The sequence below is a fragment of the Uloborus diversus genome, chromosome 5 (assembly GCF_026930045.1).
Source record: "Uloborus diversus isolate 005 chromosome 5, Udiv.v.3.1, whole genome shotgun sequence".
Classification (NCBI taxonomy): Eukaryota; Metazoa; Arthropoda; class Arachnida; order Araneae; family Uloboridae; genus Uloborus; species Uloborus diversus.
This window is the reverse complement of record NC_072735.1, coordinates 43,453,299-43,473,409: the sequence shown is the minus strand read 5'-3', so window position 1 is coordinate 43,473,409 and position 20,111 is coordinate 43,453,299. Positions and strand designations below refer to the sequence as shown.

The 20,111-nt window shown below is 33.9% G+C and overlaps 1 protein-coding gene across 1 annotated transcript in view; it reads left to right on the top strand.

Moving 5' to 3' along the window:
• Nucleotides 1–20,111, top strand: part of LOC129223379 (cell adhesion molecule Dscam2-like) — a 288,920-nt gene that overhangs the window by 192,955 nt on the left and 75,854 nt on the right. The window contains exons 7-8 of the mRNA XM_054857958.1: nt 3,540–3,806; nt 18,175–18,402. Of these exons, the coding sequence (XP_054713933.1) occupies nt 3,540–3,806; nt 18,175–18,402 (495 nt within the window). The remainder of the gene's footprint in view (nt 1–3,539; nt 3,807–18,174; nt 18,403–20,111) is intronic.

The following is a 20,111-nucleotide window of genomic DNA, read 5'->3' as shown; positions in this document are numbered from 1 at the left end:
AGTAAAATACCTATTAACACTGAAATCGTCAAATGCTGTATCAGCTTTTTTAAGTTTTAACAATTATTTTCTGAAAACAAATCAAATTTTCGGGTAAATACCCACCAAATATGTTTCTTTTCTTCTTCGTTGAACCTAAAATTCACAAGACAAAAAAATAAAAACAAAAATAAAATAAAATAAAAATAAACTAAGCAAAACATATCATTCATGATTCTTGAATAGGATCATGCAGTGAAATATACCTGACAGCTCGTTCATTATATCCAGATACTGAAGTTTCGTTCTTAATATAACTCATTAGTCTGGATTAGTGAATAAGAAACGTAAAGTTACTTAAAGTTACTTGTTACTATAAGTAACGTAAACTTACTTAAAGTTACTTTTGTTACTATAAGTAACGTAAAGTTGATTAAAGTTACTTGTTACTATAAGTAACGTAAAGTTACTTAATTGTAAGGTGCTTAATGTTAAATACATAAATTTTACCTTTTTATTGACGAGCGGAACCGCTCCATACCGCGGACACTAGCTGGTGAGATAAATTCACTTTATGTACCAGTTTGTTGCACTCTCAGCTTCAATGAGATGACATCTGCCTCCAGCTCGGTTATTCACTAATTCAGACTGATGAACTCTAATGAGAACGAAACTGCAGTCTCTGGATGTGATGATCAGGTGTATGGTATACTAAATGTAGTTCTGGGAAGGGGGGGGGGCTTTAGCCCTAACTTAAGGGTGGTAACTTACTGCTAAATGATCTTCTCAGCTCTAAGGATAAAATCAAAAATTTTAGCCTTGAATTTTTAGTTTTAAAGAAATCCAGAAAAGGTTTGCTTACACGTGAAGCATCATTTGTTACCATTGTAATTCAACCGAAGAATCTTTGATTCCACTATATGCACTTTAGACAAATACTTTTCTTTTTTCTACTAACAGCGAATCTAAATGAATTTATTTGAGGCGTTTCAAAAAAAAAAAAAAAAGCTTCTGTTAACCCCTGATTATTTGTTTATGGCCTTACGCAATGAACACACAAAGCACCATTTTCATCATCACTTTCACTAACTTCTCCATTCTTTCGTCTTTAAAGAAAAAGTAACCGCTTTCACGCCGCATTGCAAATGTTGCTCGAAATTGGAGCCTAACCCATAAAGTGAGTTTTTCCAACTCGATTTTCATTTCTTATCTTAATTGTACTTGAAACCAAATAAATACTGAAAAAAAAGCACTTAACGTTCATACAAATAATATTTATTGAATGAAGATTGAATAGCGAAGTATAAAACGGTTTAAAATTTTTACTTAAACACTGTAAAAAAGGTTAGTAGGCGTAAACTAAAACAAGAACTTGCAACCTACCTAACTGCTGATCATACTACTGTTTCTGGTCAGACCACAAGTCATTGACTTTTACACAACGAATTTCAACATTCTCCGTAGATGTTAAATGCATGTATAAAAAATGTTTAGGGTATGTTTGAAAACTGGGTCAAGAGTACTAAAAATATGAGAGCCGTGTATTTTAGCAGAAAATTTTAAATTTTTAACGTTTGTGGTGTACTACCTTTCTGCTAAAGATTCAACATACAGGGTGTATCAGAACAGCTTTTACAGACTTTCAGGGGTGATAGAGTACACCTGGACGATGTGAAACCACATTGCAATGCATGGTCGGAAACGCTTTCCTGGCGCGGTAGTGACGGCACAAATCATTTAAAAGACAGGGCACGAATAAGAAAAGAAAACATGTTTATTCTCCTCAGTACAGCAAACAACAAAGAAAAAAAACATGAAGGAGTCAACGGTCGTCATCAAAGTAGGTGTTCGAAATTACGAGCCCGGACCGTGACGCATGCCTCACATCTCCGGCGCATTTAAGATCGAACGTCAAAGTGAGCGCGGCAACAAATACCGCGTGTGCGACATTACCGTCATCTAATGCTACGGTTTACGAAACGACATCTATCGGGTGTACCAGACAAAAATTTATCAGAATTTTTGCTGTATTAAAAATAATAAACATGTTACCTCCTCTTATTTGTCCTTTCATTCTTGTGCTTTGTGCCGTCACTATCGCGTCAGGGAAGCGTTTCCGATCGTGCACTGCTATGTGATTAACCATCATCTAGGTGTACTCTATCTGCCCTGAAAGTCTGTAAATGCTGTATTGATACACCTTGTGTACTGGAAAGTATAACATAGTGAAATTCCGTTACAACAAACTTCAGAGAACCTTAAATTTCGTTAATTGGAACGATCATTTTGCTGTAATGGAAATTCAATCCGGACTGAAAATTTATTTCGTTGAACAGTTATTTCGTGGTATTTGTATTCATTATAACGGGATTTCATAGTAGTTATATTTATTTCGTATGTACTGCACACTTGAATACAAATTTTTGTTTCTCTTTTTCCAGCACGGATTTAAAATTAAACGAGCTTATGTGTGCATCACATGACTTCCTTTTACTCCAATTTAATTTCATTTATCCATTATTGGCAATTTTAATGTGATTCAGTTGTTTACTCTCTAAATATCACCAACAGTGGCAAAATTGAAAACAAATTTAAAATTTAAAAAAAAAAAAATCGCCAAATGTGTCGTCAAGTTGGCGACAAAACTTGGCGACTAAAAGACTGGCGTTGTATCGCTAGGTGTCCGACAAATTATAACGCCACTTGAGTTTACCTCGAAATTAACAATGATTTCCCCCCAAAAAGGCCCTCTTAGGAACATCCGAATGCAACCAAAAGGAAAGGTGCACAACTGCGCCGCACTAGGAGTCTACGTACCAAATTTCAACTTTCTAGGACATACCGTTTTCTAGGAAATACCGTACCGTACCGCTAGGACATAACGGTACGGTACGGTATGTTGGACATACCGTACCGTACCGTTTTTGACATACCGTTATTTATGCGAGATACATACGCACATACACACATACTCACATACGCACATACGCACATACATACGTACATACGGACGTCACGAGAAAATTCGTTGTAATTAACTCGGGGGTCGTCAAAATGGATATTTCAGGTATCTGTAGGTTCCTTGGCATATATCCACGTGTGGTCGGGCCGAAAAAAACTCAACATTCATTCGGGGGTGAGAAAAATGGAAATTGAGGCCTATTTTTGACTGAAATTTTTTTCACGCGAATACAATACTTCTTTTTATTGTAAAAGGAAGTAAAAACTCATAACTTGATCAAAATGTTATAAGTTGGTGTGCAAGTAAAAGGAAGAACATCAGTTTTATTTCCCATAAATATCCACATTATTGCCCTTAATCTGTTCCTTTTACATCAAATTACATGCATGCAGTTAAGGAAAACAAAGCATGTTTTATTACTGTGTATACAACCGAAAGAAATTTCTAATTTAATGCAGTATAAAATGGACAAATATAAAAGCATTTAAAAACTTAATGTCTTGCTTATTTTCCACATTTTACATTTTGTATTATTCTGAGTAAAAATTTACCTGAGGCATCCCAAAATAGCTTATTAATTTGATTCAATCATTCGCAGATCGCCTCCAAGTTCGAGCAGTTCCTCCGTCTCAGACGGTTGACGTGGGGAAGACAGCTATCTTTACGTGCAATGTCACTGGCCATCCTGTGCATGTCATCAGTTGGCGAAAGGATATGGTGCCCGTGCTATCTTCACGAAGGATTGTCGTGTCCAGAGAGGAACTTCGAATTAGTCCGGTCGAAAGGGAAGACAGAGGAATGTATCAGTGCTTCGTCTACAATGACAAGGAATCTGCGCAGGATGCTGCTCAGCTTGTACTAGGAGGTAAGTTATTTTCACTTTGTTTTCTTTTCCTTTTTTCAGCTCAATTAATTAAAAAATAATAATAAAAAACAGATAGTAAGAGACACATTTCGATATTTCAAGTGCTGATTATTAGTTAAGGTCACAATGTAGCTTTCACATCTAAATACTAAAAATCCATTATTTAATCCGTCAAATAATGGAAGACAAAAAAAGCATTTCACGATCTCCACACTTAATTTTAACATAACATTCATTTAATTTTTTGTCTGAAGAACACCCATTTAAACTATACTCAGTAAATTACCGCCCAAATAGCAGGGCTAAAGCAGAAATACACCGCCAGCTCAGTCATTCCCAGCCGAGGACTGCAGTATCGTGCTTATTAGCACTCATCAGCCCGGCATAGGAAAGTGACTGAGCTGGAGATTGAAAACCTCTTAAGGAAGCCAAGAGTGCCAAACAAACTGGTAGCTAATATAAGCGCAGACCAGACGAGTGACCGTAACAATGGTTCGGTTCAACTCGAATATTGAAGGCAAGGCATGGTATATTCAGTAAATTACCGCCGAAATAGCACGGGCTAAAGCAGAAATACACCGCCAGCTCAGTCATTTCCAGCCGAGGACTGAATATACCACGCTATTGTATAGTCACTAAATGTTTAGGAATATTTTTTTGCATAAAATTCTGTATATGGTACTACTTTCACAAATTATATCAAATTCTGGTGCTTCATTTCATAGATGTGTATTTATAATTTAATTTTTGTAGAATTAATAAGTTTTTATCATGGTGCTAAAGGCTCTATTTGATTAAAACGTCTTGTGAAAGATATGTATTATAATAGATTGTCATATATCTGGTGTAGGGTCATATATCTGGACCGGAGCACGTTTACACAGATTTTTTTCAATGAATTTTCTAATTTTTATGTTTTAAACTAGGAAATTTCAGACGTTGCAGTTTTATGATGCAGTTAATGGAGGTAAAATTGGTATATTCAGTTGTTGTTCGGCTTGTGTTTTTAACATTTAAAAAAAACAATTTTGAGTCAAAGTTGGTTGCATAAACTTGCCCCGGACACGGGGCACGTTTTTGCATATTTATTTCGACACCTAACGTGGTTCTGTTAGTATTTTGAACATGAAGTCGCTAAAAAAAATCGCTAAAAAAAAGCAAATTTATTAGACTGAATAGTGTATGAAGTTAAAGCTGAGCGGGCATGAAGATAGCACTACATGATTGTAAGCTATAAGGTACGAATTTGTAGCCTAATTAAAATATAAATGGTGATCTTAAAAACTAAATAGCCCGAAAATACTAAAAATTTTTGAAACAACTCGGAGCGAAAAAAGCGTCAGGGCACGTTTAGAAGTAAGACACAGTAAGAACGTGCGTTTATTTTTAACGTGCAAAAAAATGAATAACACTTCAGTTCATAAAATACAATTCTCGAAAAAGGATAAAGCTCTGCTAATTTTATACATTTGAATTTTCTTAATTAAGTATTATTTATTCCCAATACGCTTCAAAACGTTCAACACAAAATTTACTCAATTAAGTAGAAAAGGTAATAGTCTTTCTGCATGCTGGACCGAAGCTCAAACAATGCTCAAAAACTTAGAGAATCTGTTATGACTGTTGGTTCTCCAGTTATAATTCGTTTTGAAAAAAAAAAACACTGCGTAAACGTGCCTCGTCCTATCCTGAACTTTAAAAAAAATGTGTATCCTTCCTCCGTAAATACGGTGGCAGCATTTTTCACTTTGTGTAACCTTATTCCGGCGGCTAGCTTCCTCCATAGCAATCGAGTAACTTAAGTGATAAAACTGGCGTAACGTATCAGCGTTACACCAGTTTTATCAGTTAAATTACTCCACTGTTATGGATGCAGGTAAGCTGGCACCGCTTTTACACATTTTTTTTTTACAGTGTAATAACGTTTCTTCGTGATACTAAGTTTTATCAATACAATTCGTTTACAATATTTTATGTTGCCTAGCTGACATTGAAGTGGGCTTTCCACTTGTCTGCCCACAGTGGTGATTAGTCATGATAAAGACGTACTGAACTTCAAAATTTTCATAAATTTATTTTTTATTCAACGCAATTACAAAGTAAACCAAATGGGCAGCCAATTTGCCATTCATAATTTCTCCTAAATATCATTAATGAAAACTTCTCTAAAACCTTATCCCTCTATTCATCCTCTACTCAAAATATCATCACACCACACTCCAGGATCCCTCGTACCTTTCACTATTTGTGTTTTAACCGGTAGGATGGGGTCCTAGACAGCTTTGATTCTGATCCAGGCCAGACGTAGAGCTATCCATGTCCAACATCCCCAGAGGTATTGATTAACGTGGAGAACTTTGTGACTTTGACATATTTAACGTGCCCCAGTCACCATTAAGGAACACGGATGATCTTCGACCGCCTTTTTTCAAACTCGTAGCTCCTTTGGTTACGAGTCTAACGCCTTACCGATTAGGCCACCCGGGCCTTACTCGTCATAATAGCTGATGATATTTTGTAATGACAGTATTTGCTCAAATGTAGACACATCAAGTACATTTCATATAATTATAAAAGTATTGCCTTGTTATTGTAAGAAACGAAAGATGCTGTTAATAAATATATCCAATATTATACAATGGTACACCGCAATATCACAATATCTTTGAATTTTCTTAGATTGTAATGCAAAAGCTAAAACACACATAAATTAATGTAGGGGAGACCGGGGCAAGATGACTGTGTTAACAATTTTCGTTGTTTATTAATTTATTTATAAGGATTGTAAAATTAATTTTACATGAGCTGTTAGAGTAGTCCTTTGCCGTATTAAATTCATCACCATTTAATTTTTCAAATAAAAATGATAAAGGATATTTTTATTTTTTCATAACCTTAACAAATCTTCATCTTGCCCCAGTACTGGGGCAAGATGACAGCACTGAAAAAGGTTTGAACATATTTTATGTTTCGAATATCTTAATAAGTTTACAAATAATAACTGTTTTTACATCTTACGAAGTATTAAATTAAGCGCAGTGCATTGTAACGTAATGTTAAAGTGTTAAGTTGTGCAGCTAACAATAGACACAAATAAAAATGCCATTTTCATAATTGGAACATTTATCATACCACCACTCTTGGCTTTTACCGCACTGAATCCATTCTTCTGTTCGATGGTCACGTTATTCCTCTGGACAAGCAAGGCATATTTTACCACCATCTTTTAAAGTTAATGCAACTGGATTGCATGGTATGAACTGTATAGACTTGGACCTACAGGAACTTAGTTTGAGTTGTTTTTACTCCCTTTTTAGCTTCACGGGCTTATTTATATTATTTATTATTATAGGCAATAATCTATTTTTCCCTTTCGCTTTGCTCCTTGTTCTGACTTTCTTTGAAGAGTGTGTTTGTAAGAATGTTTGAGCTCAGTTTTCTACTTTTTCCTTTTTTTTTTTCACACATTATGTTGCTTTAGGCAATGCATTGAAATCAGAAACAATCACAGGCTTCTTTGGTGCATCGGGATCAGCTTTTGCCATAACATCAGCTTCGTCTGGAGGGTTTATATGTTGTTTTCTACTAGAGGTACGAGGATTAGCACTATGTGATGATGATTAGCACTATCTCTGTTCCATCATCAACGAGATCGTAATCTTGCCCCGCGTTTCGGCCTGTCATCGTGCCCCGGGCTGCCTGTTTGAACGGATTCATCACCATTGCCATAAAGGAAGGCGATTAATTGACATTTATTCATGGTAATAGGTTGTATTTAAACTAAGTTACTCATAAATACTAAAGAGACACGAAAAATCTAATCTGTATTTGTAGCAGAGCTTATTTACATATGCATAAAAGTTATAACGCGGCGACAGTAAACAATCAGAGCTTCAGAACTTACACAAATATGGCAATTTCAGCGTTTCTCTACTATTTCTGAGCGAACAGCGATTAGGAGAGCCAGTAGTATCTAGTTGATGCTGTTACTTGGTGGAAAACGGTAAAAATAAAGGAATTCGTCATCTTGCCCGGCTCGTCATCTTGCCCCGGTCTCCCCTACATATGCAATAAGTTTGAAGCAAACTGCAATGAGTAATTTAAAATGAGACATGAAAGAAAAACTTCTTGAACCTGAAATGGAAACGGAGATTTTTGGATTTTCATTTCAATGTGAAATTTATCATCTACCGGTTGTATTTGGAGGAAAGAAAACGAAAAATTGCTGTCTGTCCAAATACTGAACAGTTTAGATGGTGGAGGAGAGTTGTTCAAAGGTCTCAGGTCATGAATTTATAAAAGTACTTATTTTACTTCCTCTTTTTGAAGTTGCAATTTTACTATGCCTAAGTTGAATGCTATAGGTATGAAAATTAACACAATTAGAAAAGAAAATAATATTTTTTAAAGGTGTAACTTAAGTGAGAGAGTGAGAGTCTTAAAGTATTGATGTATTATTTTTAGTCATAACTCATAAAAACCTCAAATCTTTGATCATGAACATCAGAAATTTGAGAAAGGAAACGTTTACAAACGTATGAAAACTTAGTAGCATAAATTTTATTTATGTAAATTACTTAGTTCTCTATTTTTTATTATTATTCTTAGCTATATTAGTTATTCTTACATGCACAATATAAAATGCATTGCTGTTGCTATTTTTGTTTTAATTTTCTTTTTCTTGTGATTCATGTTTAAGAAACTTTCTACAACTTTATAGTAGTTTATCTTTGTGCTTTTAAACATGTTTTGTAAAATCATATCTTGAAGAGGTTTTCCTTTTATATTTTTATTTTTAAATGTATTTTTCAGACTAATTTATTTAGTTCTTTTGATAGCTAAAAAATATGCGAGCAGAAACATTGTCGGAATGGCATCTTCTTTTCTTTTTAATTTATAATCACAACATTTTATGGTATTTTTTATGTAGCAGAAAGGCGTTGTCCTTAACGTCTAACGAAAAAAAGCAAAGGATCAAAAAGAAAGAAAAACATTGAGTAAATAAATACTGTGTAAACACGGTTAAGAGAGATTTTCTTATCGGTTACTTAACGGGGATGTCATAATATGTTAACAGTTAATTAGTAGAGTTCGTAAGTGATCGCGTAAAGTTTGAGTTTTTTTTTAACATCAGAGAGCATTTTAAGTGATAACAAATCTAATGAGGATATGCTTGTACAAGAAAAAGAAAATAATTATTTCTTCTCTTATCTTAAAAATAATGGTATTGAGAGGTTAAAACATTGGAACTTTTTATGAGTATCGAAAAGAAAAACGCTATACTTCACTCTGTATTAATATAGATGAAATGAAAACTCTGGATGTTAGTGGTACAGTCGAGTTTCAACTTTCGGGAGGGATGTGTAACAAGACACCTCTCGTAAGTCAAATTTACGCGTTTTGAAAAAAGGTATGTAGGGCAAGATGACTTTGTCTTTGGGGCAAGATGACAACACTGAAAAAGGTTGAACACAATTCTTTTTTTCCAATATATTACACATTTCAACAAATTTTTACTGTGTTTTAACATCTCACAAAGTATTAAATTAAGTGTAATGAATTGCAAAGTTACGTTGAAGTGCTTAATTGTGCAGCTAACAAGAGTCATAAATAAAAAGGCCATTTTCATAATTGTAACATTCCTCACGCCACCACTTCTGGCATTGCAAAACTAGATCCATTCTTCCGTTGGAGGGTGAAAATATTCATCTTTATTAGCAGGACTTGTAAAGAGAAGAAGTACTGTTATCTTGCCCCGTGTTTCGGCCCGTCATCGTGCCCCGGACCGCCTGTTTAAAAAGATTCGTCTTCATTGCCATAAATGAAGACGATTAATTGACGTTTATTCATGGTAATAAGCAGTATGTAACCTAAGTTACTTATAAATACCAAAGAGAAACAATCTATCATTTCTGTATCTTTAGCAGAGCTTATTTACACATGCATAAAAGTTATAACGTAGCAGCGATAAACAATCAGAGCTTTAGAACTAACACAAATATGATAATTTCAGCGTCTTTATACTATTGCTGAACGACCAGCCGATAGAAGAGCCAGTAGTATCCAGTTGATGCTGTTTCCTAGAGGAAAACGCAAAAATTAAGACATTCGTCATCTTGCCCGGCTCGTCCCCTATAAGAGTTTTTTTTTTTTAATAAGCATACCAAATTATTTTTGATTTTCTTAATTTCATATTACCGTTTTTTTTTACACAAAAACTGAATTTTGAAGGGAAAATTTAAAAAAAAAAGCTGTTATTTAACATAAAATACTGTTACGATGCACAAATAGAGCGAGAGAGAGAGAGGGGGGGTATAATTGAAACAGCACAGTACGAAGAATATGTAGTAATAATAAAATGTAGCACTAGAAAAGTACTGTTACAGTAAATACAGAAATTAATTTCGACGCACTTTTCAGTTGTGCAAGTACAAGTGTATTGAAAAATTTTGACCTTATCTTAACTGTCAGAAAAGCTCTATGTTTCTTTCTATTTTCACAAAAACTCTAGTTGAAATTATATTTCATCAACTTGTATCTTAGAATGAAAAAATAAATAAATAAATAAATGAAAAATGCGAAGTGGTTATTTGTTTACACTAACTGAGCAAAGTTTAAAATAGTTCGGTGTGTTGAACTTCCGCTTTCAGTGATGCTAAAAGGAAAATTCATTTTGAACACCAGTATGTAGTAGCCAATAAGGAAAGCGATACTTAAGAAAAGCGATTTCCGTCGGAAAATTTTCAAATTTTTGAGGAATTCGTGTTAGCTCTGATTTTTTTACTCAGGGAAGACCCGCGTTATAACCATTTAGCGTTAAGACTCGCGTTGTAGCGTCAATCAACTGTATAACTATTTTATGCAATTTATTTTCCTCATCACTGACAATGTCTGTTTGAATTGCTACTGAAACAAACCAAACATCTTACGTTTAGGAAAAAAAGCACCATTTTTTTCAAAGATTCGATTCCAGTCGTCATTTATTGATTTATTTTAATAAAAACTAAAACCTTATATTCTTCAAAATATTTTATTCATACATACAAAGTAAAAATATTTCGTTTAAAAAGTTCCTTTAAAACCACAATATGTTTATGTTTTAAAGAGTGAGAAATAATCCAGATATAAACGAAAAGAAAAAATAAAAGATTGAAAAGTACGTTTATGAAATAAACAATTTTTACTGATTTTTTTAAGTACCTATTTCTTTTTAAGTGTTTTACTTTCCTTTAACTTTTCTTAAAACTTGCACAAGAAAACTAAAAGTAATTTCAAATTTTATCAAAAAGCAGTATATATTGTTATTATCCAAGAAAAGTATTTTTCTATCTTTTAAATGCACTTTACTCACAAAGAATTTGTATACGTCCATCTTAAATTTCTTATTTTTGAAATGCTTTTTCTCTATGTTTTAATCCTATTACTATAAGAAGCTTATTGGTAAATAATGTAAAAGGATGTTTAATATGTTATTACGAAATATAAAATCGCGTTTTAAATGCTAAGATTGCTATTGAATTTTAAAAATATTTCTAACGTATTTTCTCAGACACAAAGAGAAATTCTAAGGAAACTTAACACTGAAAAATAATTAAAATGCAAATATTTCATAAATTATTTTCAGTTAATCTGTTTTTCTCCATCGGCTTAGTAAATTTCATGAAAGACTTGGACACAATTTTTCATTGTTCGTGTGAATTCTTAGAGTTATTTTTTTTTTATTTTTTTTTCCGAGTGCGCCATTTATAGGGTGTTCGTTAGCTAACTAAATAAAGTGAAAAATATTTTGGAAATATATATTACATATCAAGTAACTCTCGACAATTACTTTCAGTTGTGTAGGTATCTACGTGTTTTGTTAACTAGTCGTATCAAGTTAAGTTTTTTCGGTACATGATTGATGTTAACATTATTGTTTAGTAGGGGAGAGCGGGGCAAAAAGTTTCTCGGGTAAGTTGTTCCCTTTAAAATAGCTCAATGAAGAAAAATGATAAATGCATTTTGTAAATACCTGGTAAAATTGAATGTTCAAGTGCAACGATGGCAGCCGTATTAGCTAGGCCAGTGGCGTCCGGTATATTGAAAATTGAGCACGTGCTACGCTGACCGACTTTTGTAAATATTTTCGTTTTTGACTTTTTGGTTTCTTTCACGAACTTTAAATAATACCGTTTAGTTCCTTGGTGTTTTTATGCAAATATATATTGGGCATCCTAAGACGCTGAAACGATTTACAATTCGTTATCCAACCAAAAATTTAATTTTTCCAGGACTTGTGCTTGTGGGACTAGTTTTTCTTTCTTTGTGGGCAAGTTGTTCCTCGGAACAACTTGGACATCCTTGCCTCTAGTTATCTATATTAGCAGTGCAGTAAAAATAATCATAGGTATAGGTTCGTTACCGTAAAATATAGAATTTGGAGAATGTCAACTTTCACCGGAATTCATCGAAAATATTGGGTTGTTTTTTTTTAGAGAAATGGAAAAATATGAAATTTTTGAAGATTTAAATATGAATCAAAATATACTTCATACGTTCATATAATAATATGAAATTTGCGAAGTTTGTTCCATAGCTTGATTACGCCACTTTGCGGCGATTTGAGAAAGTAGCCAAAGGGGTAACATAGTTCAATGCTGCTCAGACAAGGCATATGTCTCATTAAACTGACCATGTCCTACGCAAGTGGATCTGTCTAAGTTTTACCTGTTAAGCCATCAAAAGCCAGAGACTGTAGCTTCTCCTTAGTGAGTTTAGCCTGGTCAAGTCAGTGTAGGACTTTTATAATCGCAGGTGTAAATTAAAAACTCAAGTAACCTTCCTCTTCGCAATCCAGAGAAAGTTAGTCGCAACAGTCGCTGAAAATACGTACAATAAGCCCCTGGTTACCCGCAGAATAGGGTGCTACAGTTTCAGCAGATAAGAGTATTTCGCGAACATTTTTAAATGTTTCTCAATAGGTAAGAAAAAAATACATACAAGAGCAAAAGAAAATCAAGAACACTGACTTACATTCAAACTCTGAAATAACGGTGCTAGACGCTAATGATCAAACTAATTACACTAAAAGTAACAACTGTATTATGAAGAAAATGTACGTAAATTCTAATAAATATTCGCTCACTACTGCAAACGGACTAAGAAAATAATGTAAACAGATCAACCAAATCAAATCAACTTAGGTTACGCCAAAACGTGTAACGCAGAATTTTTTCTAGCAAAACTGGCTCGGTCACTCGTTTACAGGCATATGGAGTATAGATGTAAAAATCGGACTACAACTAGTCAGGTTTCGGTGACCGAGATGAGTTTGTTGTCTTTGGGAAGAAGACGAAGAAAGAAATTGGAATGTCAAAAAATATATCTTGGTAAATTAAAATGATTACTTTCTATTTTCAGTAATTTATAAACACAAAAATAAATAAATAAACAAAAAATAAATAAATCCGCAAAACCAATATCCGTCCGCGAGTAATCGGGAGTTCACTGTTATCAATTGCACTAACCTCATTTATGGATCGTCTGGAAAGTTTCGTTTCATTTATAGTCAGAGATGGTTTTTTTACCATGATTGCAGACTGAACTATTTACCATAGCTTATTAGCTACAGAAGTTTTCAAATATTTTATTTAATTTTACTTAATTCACAAATTTTCAATGCTAAACTGTAAAATACATTTCGGTTTGTTTTAAGTTTAACAAAAAAAAAAAGTCTTATTATTCGGATAATACTGCTTATTAGTTTTTAAATAAAGACTTTTTTTTAATCAACATTTTTTTTTAAATCAGAAATTATACTTTCAACAAATTAACTCGTTTCGAAACGATGTTAGTCTCGAATTCATCATCGTTTAACATCGTCGTGTTAATATCGGAATAACTTGCCTCACTTGCGGAACAGGAAGGGGCAAGTTGTTCCTTTTTTTTTTTCGGTGCGATGAAATTGATTCTAAAAAAATCTCGAAGTACTATCGAATACTACACGAAAAATAGTTGTTACATCATGTTACTCTATTTGAATCTCAGAATAATAATTTTAGAACTATGTTTTCATAACAAATTTTGAGCTTGTCTGAAAAACGGAACTTCTAGCCCCGCTCTTCCCTACATTTTTAAGAGAAATTTTTAACGAAGTCAACGGTTTCGGAGGTATTTAGAAAGGCAATGTACCATGCTAAATTAGAATTATACACTGTATTGATTCAGAAATACAAAGTCTCCGATTAAAAAATAATAAGAACCGAAAAAGCATTTTTACCATCATTTGTATATATATTAAAGCAAAAAAATAATAATAATTTGAATTTTGACATCTTGAATTCAAATTATGTTTTTCGCAATCACGAGTGTGTGTGTGTGTGTGTGTGTGTAGGCGTGTGTGTTTATGTGTTTGTGGAGGTGTATGTGTGTTTGTGTGTAGGGGTATGTGTATGTATGGGTAGGCATGTGTGTTTGTGTCTGCGAGCAGGTATGAGTGTGTGGGTAGTGGTGTGTATGAGTGTTTGTGTGTGGGGAGGGGGGAAATGTGTATGTGTGTAGGCATATGTGTTTGTGTCTGTGTGCAGGCACGAGTGTGTGGGTAGTTGTGTGTATGAGTGTTTGTGTGGGGGGAATGTGTATGTGTGTGTAGGCATATGTGCTTGTGTCTGTGTGCAGGCATGAGTGTGTGGGTAGTTGTGTGTAGGTGTGTGTGTAGGTGTCTGTGTGTATTTGTATGTGTTTGTGTATGTGTGTAGGTGTATGTATGTGTGTATGTGTTTGTGTGTACGTGCGTGTATGTATGCGTGTGTGTGTGTGTAGGATATTGACGCAACCTGGAGACGGTTTTCGCTAAAGGAGCAGCATCGTGAAGTGGCCAGTCGACAGTGGTGCTGCAGAGGGTGCTGGTGGGAAAATAAGGACGCCACAAAAGCAGTCAAATGAAAGCAATAAACAATCGTGATTGCTCAAAAAAACAAAAACAAATATATATATATATATATATATATATATATATATATATATATATATATATATATATATATATATATATATATATATATATATATATATATATATATATATATATATATATATATATATATATATATATATATATATATATATATATATATATATATATATATTAGGGTGGTCCTTATTTTTGAAGTTGCAGATATTTTACGCGACGCCCCCTCAATTTGTTCCACTATACAAATAAATGATCCTTGCAAAATTTTAAGTCAATCCAAGAATATTAACACGTGCCCCTAGGGCCCCCTTCTTTGAGTTTCGAAGAAAAAATTGCGGATTTTCTCATTTTTATGTAAAAATATTCTAACGTTTTATGTTTAAAGTAATTTTGAACATCAATAGGTGCTGCCACTTCCAGACTGACCATTCTCTCACTTTCATTCTGTAAAATTTAACATGTTACAGAGGGTACATGTACACCAATGGCCTTGGGTCAAGCGTACCGCTTTTCTGCGCTTGTTCCAACCAAACGGCAGGGGAACGTTTCCTCCCACCAATAACTACACAATGGATTCTATAGGCAATTAATGAATGAGCTTTGACAACAACAAGCTGCCTCCTCCAGGCTTTGGGGGTGTTGATTTACAAAATTCCCTGTGTATGTATAGGTGTGACAAATAGAATCGCAAGGTTTCAATGCTATAAATATAAGTAACTGCAATTATACTTTAATTCGCTGTTCTTTAGTTATAAACATACCTAAATTCTTATGCAATTTTTAATTTTTAAAATATAAATTTCGAAAAATCCTCGATTACTCCTACCATAAAAATAACTGTATTTTACATAGCTAAAATATGAATTAAAAAAATATATCCAGATCGGAACAATGTAGAAATCTATAAATTTTCTTCTATTTCAGTACATAGTCCTTTATTATCATCAAATTCTTTCAATTCACAAGATTTAGAAACCGAAATGGGTATCTATCCTAACCTGTTGAACCTTTTTTCTATATCTGGTCTACCACATCACAAAAAAGCTTGACAACTATTGAGATATGCTCGCATTTCATCAATGTTAGACAAATGCCATATTAGGGACAAAGATGCTGCTCATTTATTAACAGCCTATGTAGATGCAGTAAATTTAAATCTAAATAACCTTATGATCAATCGTACATCCCTTAAGAGAGCAAGAGAAAATCTTTGAGAGGTACAATCAGATTTCATGAATTTATATTTAGATTTTTTAGTTTTTCCCTGGGATACAAAGCTACATCCAGATGCAACTGGAAAAAAAATGCCGATAGGCTTACCATGATAGCTTCAGGTTCCAATGTTAAACAGCTACTCAGAATTTCTGAGATATTTCTTCAGTTGTATATGATATCTTAGATGATTGCTCTTTATTGCTAACTGTTCAAGCTGTAGTGTTTTATACAGCGGCTTACAATACCGGCCGTATAAATTGTGCATGCAATTTTTTAGAGCAAAAACTGAACGGTGATATATTACATTTGGATTGCCATCATCATGCACTTGAAATCGTACTGCAGAGTGTGTCCTTAAAGAAGTTCTTGCCTTTCTTAGTTCTAGATCATACATTCAATTCTATCTAGATCATATAAATTCTAAAAGACGAAGTTGATGATATATTATTGTTCGTACAAAGCGGAATTGAGAAAGATTACAGAGAATTCTCGTAACTCGTAATAATATTTCCTGGTGAATTTCCTCCTACAGGGATACGTTTTCGGCAACTTGGAGCTTATCCCTGAGCCACATGGGTGGCAAAAGGAGTTTTTGTTGGAAACTTTTTATATTTAGGAAACAATTTAAATTGACCTTACATGAAAAAGAAAGCCTTTCAATGCTGTTTTACAAAAGTTTTTTACAATTAAATGCTCTATGAAGATATGGTTTTTCGCAGCAACCCAATCGATGCTCCTTTGAATAATATAATATGTCTGAAAAACTAGCAACGTACGAAATGATGACAAATGTATAGCAGAAGCAGTGATTGGAAAGTTCATAAATCACTTATGGTATTTAGGGGATAAACTAGTAGCTTAGTCGGTAATAGATGAAGGAATTAACTTTGAAGATAGGAAATGAATAGTCTAAAAAATGCTTGTGATAATGAAGACGTGTGTCTGATGACTGTTTAACAAATTTCAGATAACAGTAGATGATTTGGAATACTTTTTTAGTAGAGATCTACCTCTTTATAGAATCAAACACGAGGCAATAAAACTGTTTGATGAGTTACAAATACTAAAAGATTTTTTCCTACTTGATCCTGCTTCTCGGCAAAATGAAAGAAGCTATTTAAAGGGAAGAGAGATGGTTAAAATACTGAAAATTGTGAATAATACAATTGAAAGAGGAGCACAATATTAATCGAGGAATTTCACAACTAATTTATCAAATATGAGTCACAAAAACAATTGATTTTACAGACCGTCCAAGACTATCGGAAAAAAATACACACTATCGAGATACATTGATAAAAGCGTACGATTAAGGAGCGTTTCTAAAGCATCATTTCATTTTTATTCAACGTAAAATCTTTAGATGATGTATAGTAATTGAAGAAGATTAATTTTAGTGCTACCTCACTGTAAAAATATTTTGCAAACCTAGGAGAAACGATGTACTGGGTCTGAAGTAAAAACTCGAAGATTTGTGGGAAAATTATCAAAAGTGTTAAAGTTCAACGGCCTAGGGGCACGTGTTATTATTAACCGATCGAGTTCAAATTTTGCACACGTTACTTTTTAATATAGTGTCACAAAACTAGGGGGGCGTCACTTGTTGAATACTGAAAAAAAAAAATCCCATATAAATAAGGACCACCCTAATATATATATATATATATATATATATATATATATATATATATATATATATATATATATATATATATATATATATATATATATATATATATATATTAGGGTGTCCCAAGATATGAAAGTAACTAATAGAAATATTAGTAGTAAATGTATAAAAAAATTTAAAAGTTAATTACTTTTTAGGAACTGAAGGAAAATTGTTATTATTTATTCATGTATTTGTTTTATTTTGTTGTTAGTATTATTATGGGTAGTTTACATGACTTCTTTTCCCTCACTTGCCTGCCAAGAAAGCATAGATCATATTTAGTTTATTCGGCTGTATGATTTAATGCGTGCCTTAATTTACACATTAAAGGAATGCACAAAGGATAGCTCCTCATAACATTCAATTCTTCAATTGCATTTTATCGAAGCAATACTTCATTTCAGTATGCATCAATTCATATGCAACCATTTGTATTAAATGCATGAAAATATTGTCTTATGATTTTCTTAAAGGACAAACAAATTTAAAAAAAAATTAGATCACTGGCTAACCAATGTATATCCTTCCAGATGTGGCACCAGTGCTTAAACACACATTTGAGCCGTCCAAAGAGGAACCAGGCACTGCCCTGTCCCTCAAGTGTATTGCATCTGGAAATCCGCTTCCGCAAGTCACGTGGACATTGGATGATCTTCCTATTCCGGACCACATGCGGTTCTCCGTGGGAGATTATGTCACGTCCCGAGCGGAGGTTGTTAGCTTTGTTAACATTAGCAGTTTGCGAGTAGAAGACGGAGGTACGAATGCAATATGGCCTATTTATTGCTTAATGCTGGTTACTAATCTCAATGAAGCGCCTTTGGTATTGATCAAAATAGCTGGTATTATTTATCTTTGGCTTAAGCATTAATGTGTGTGTTGTCTTTTATTTCTTCATTCTGAGGAAATAGGACAATATCCATGACAAGAAGATCACATCAAAGATTAAGTAATTTGATGAATTATTCAGTTTTTATTTCAGTGTTGTTTGGTAAAGTTTAGCGTACAATTCGTTTAAATGAAAGCTATTGAAACTTATTGAACTTACTTATTTTTTTTTATTATTATTTAATTAACTATAAAGAAATAAGATTATTTTTATCCCTGGTTTCTTTAATATTTGCATTCATTGCGTTATAAAGAAGTGTAATGAAAATGTGTTAATATTCAAACTTGATTATTTTATAATGCCGATAATAGTTTCAGATGATACATTTCATTCTTAGAGGACTAACCAATGCCTTTTTTAATAAGAAAATGCTATATAAAAGAGACAATCTGTCAGAAATATGTCTTAAGAGGAGATATAGTTGAACTCAGTTAATACGAAATGTAAAATATTCATGAATTCGTTTGTACGTGCGTAACGAATATTAATATGATGCGTTACAACCGTGAATAATTGATATTGTGAAAAATTAACAAACCTTTACTTGTCGTCGTCTCAGAGAGCAGTAAGATGTCTAAGCCAGAAAACAACAATAAGATATCCTACTCTGAGGCGACCATATACACTTTATAACAAAAAAATCTACGCACCCAGAAGGAGTGGTCCGATTGAGACGAAAATTTATGGACAGGAAGACAATGCACAGAATAGTAAATGATAAATTCTCAGAACAATTCAACAATTTGTGTTAGAGTTACAGTAACAAGTTCAATAAGGTGTTGACCCGCCTCTAGTCTGGATACAAGCTGAAACATGGCGTGGCAAAGACTTATAAAGCTCCCGGATGGTGTCCTGCCGAATTTCCTGCCAAATTCGCTCCAATTTTCGAATGAGGTTATCACATTCCTTGTCAGATGTAATCGCCATCCCATCATATACCATACATGTTCGATGGGAGAGAGATCTGGGGATCTGGCAGGCCACGGAAGAGTTTGATAAACTGGCAGACACATCATAGCAACACGTATTGTATGTGGTCTGACATTGTCCTGCTGAAAACCAGCCGAGAATACTGCAAAAGAAACGGTAGCAAAACAGGTCGTACTTAGAGGTGCACTAAGTGTACCTCTAAGTACGACCTAAGGGGTCCAGCTATCAAAAGAAATGGAACCCCAGACCATAATGCCTTTTTTGGGGCCAGTATGGCATGTAAAAATGAAACCAGAATCCCCCCTCTGCCCTGGGTGTCCCCAAACTACTATACGTCCCAGTCGGCATCATTCCAATCTGATCGAGCCATGCACTACTGTAATCTGGCTCGGCAGTGTGCAGGCGACAGTGGCAGGTGGCGTAACGGTCGGCGCGAGCGTAGATTTCGATGCCCCAAACGTCTGTAAAATGGTCATGATGGACACTAGTGTTTGGGTTGAATTTCTGATGGTTCACAGAGATGGAGAAAGCGCTGTGACAGCTGATCGCACAATCATCCCGTTACCACGATCTGTTGTGATTTTAGGTTGACTGCTACCATCCTGAGGCTGAACTCTGCCATTTTCCACCTATTCTTACCAGCATCTT